Genomic DNA, 2,049 nt, shown 5'->3' on the forward strand with positions numbered 1-2,049 from the left:
CAGGGACAGGCAGCTAGCAGATAGTGAGGAGATGTTTTTTTAACGGTGTGTTCAGGGACAGGCAGCTAGCAGATAGTGTGGAGATGATTTTGCTGCATGTGACAAAAAATGCTGTAGCCTAAAACACGCGCAACATCGCTTGGCGCCCCCTTTAACTGCTGCAGTGGAAAAGGGCGATTAGAGTCACATGATCGTCCATCGTGTCGTCACCTTGGTGATGTCTCCCTGGATCTGAGTGACTCCGGGGAGAGGAGCCATGGCCTGCAAGTCCACCGCCACGATCTTCACCTCCTCCCGCGTCTCACCCTTCTCCTCCTGACCTCTGAGTGGGAAAACAAAACAATCAATCAGTTCACTATTGGGATTTGTTCATTTCTTTCCAAGTGATTGTATTTTTATTTTAACAACGTATTTTTTAAAGTGAAACCTGAGTTTCCGACTGAGGACCTGACTCCAGCTGCCGGGAGCTGCACACAGATCAACGGCTCGGTTCACACCTAAGGGAGACGAAAAACATTGATAAATGTCAAATTAGACATTCATCAAACCCTCGTGTTGTCTTCACTTTCAGGACCCTCTCGTACCCCTCGGGTCAAACTGACCCGTGACTTATTTGGGCTTTTAAAAACAATTCTGAAATCATAATCTATTAACAAATATTGTCTTAATTGCACTTTCAAACACATGAGATTACCTCTATGTTTAGGGAATGCATCCGTCTCTACTAGCACACAATTAATAATGGAAAGTGGGGTTCATTTTTTGTCATAAGGTTAAAATTCTTGTTAAAAATCCACTATGGAAACAACATGGGTGGTCATATCCAGAATAATGTTCTAAATTGAGTCAGGAATACATGTTTATCACAGGAAATAAGGCAAGGCCGTTGATTTTCAGGTAAAAAAAATGTCTATTTGTACCATTTTTCTTTTTGGAAAAATTTGAAATGGGTCAATTTGACCCGAATACAATACAATGGTTAAAAGACAGCAGAAGAATAAAGCCAGGGACCGGTGCAAAGAGGCCCCGTAGAGGCAGAACCAGACTCAGTGTGTACTAGAGATGGTCCGATACCAATACCCATACCGAAACTGCCTAAAATACTGGTATCGGAGAGTACTGGAGTTTATCCACCGATCTGGTACAATTCAGCAAAAATCTATTTTAAAGTAGTTCATGTTTTTTCCCGTTGTGACTGACTGTCAAGCTGGATAATATAACCCTTGTGTTGTCTACGCTTTTTCCGACATTTGTCCGTTTTTCAATATTGTGGATGCTATTTTTCCAAAGTTATTTGACATTTCTAATGTTGACATTTACAGCTTATTTCGAAGGGCCATTTTTTGTGATGAAAAAACTGAAAATGGGTCAAATTTGGGTGTGGCAGTAGCTCAGTCCATTGGGAGTTGGGTTGGGAACCGGAGGGTCACTGGTTCAAATCCCCGTATGGACCCAAAAAGTTGGGAGTGTGGATTGGTGGCTGGAGAGATGCCGGTTCACCTCCTGGGCACTGCCAGGTGCCCTTGAGCAAGGCACCGTACCTCCCCCGACCGCTCAGGGCGCTGGTTCAGCTGGCAGCCCCCCCACTCTGACATCTCTCCATGTATAGTGCATGTATAGGTCCTGAGCATGTGTGTGTATTTCGGGCCTGTGTGTGAGTACTAACAAAAATGTGTACACAGAGTGTAGTGCAGTAATTTCCCCACTGGGGCTAATAAACAAATTATCTTATCTTATTTGACCCGAGGACCACATGAGGGCTAAGAAAGTTCTACGGCATCTACGGTTTGTTCATGTTTGATAAAAAGTTGGAACCGTAAAACTAAGTACTAACTGGTATCACACCCACACAGGTATGGTGGTACACGGCTGTTATGACACTCTGGTATTGGATCAGTACTCGGTATTGGTCGATACGCATGGTCAAGGATCGGAATCGGGATCAGGAAGCCAAAAATGGTATCCGACATCTGTAGTTTCTACCCTCTCCAGGAGGGTGTAATGTAGGCGTCCTGCTGGTCTCACCTGTGTAGTTTCTACCCTCTCCAG

The 2,049-nt window shown here is 44.3% G+C and overlaps 1 protein-coding gene and 1 long non-coding RNA gene across 2 annotated transcripts in view; one reads left to right on the forward strand and one right to left on the reverse strand.

The window, feature by feature from the left end:
* ftsj1 (FtsJ RNA 2'-O-methyltransferase 1) overlaps positions 1-2,049 on the forward strand; it is an 8,907-nt gene that overhangs the window by 1,130 nt on the left and 5,728 nt on the right. Inside the window, exon 3 of the mRNA XM_034879019.1 lies at positions 1,854-1,903. Within this exon, the coding sequence (XP_034734910.1) occupies positions 1,854-1,903 (50 nt within the window). The remainder of the gene's footprint in view (positions 1-1,853; positions 1,904-2,049) is intronic.
* On the reverse strand, positions 219-534 carry LOC117949777. The gene is made up of 2 exons (XR_004657723.1): positions 428-534; positions 219-322 (listed from the first exon to the last, which is right to left on the reverse strand). It is a non-coding gene; the product is annotated as an uncharacterized LOC117949777 (long non-coding RNA).

The sequence above is a fragment of the Etheostoma cragini genome, chromosome 8, assembly GCF_013103735.1.
Source record: "Etheostoma cragini isolate CJK2018 chromosome 8, CSU_Ecrag_1.0, whole genome shotgun sequence".
In the NCBI taxonomy this organism is placed as follows: domain Eukaryota; kingdom Metazoa; phylum Chordata; class Actinopteri; order Perciformes; family Percidae; genus Etheostoma; species Etheostoma cragini.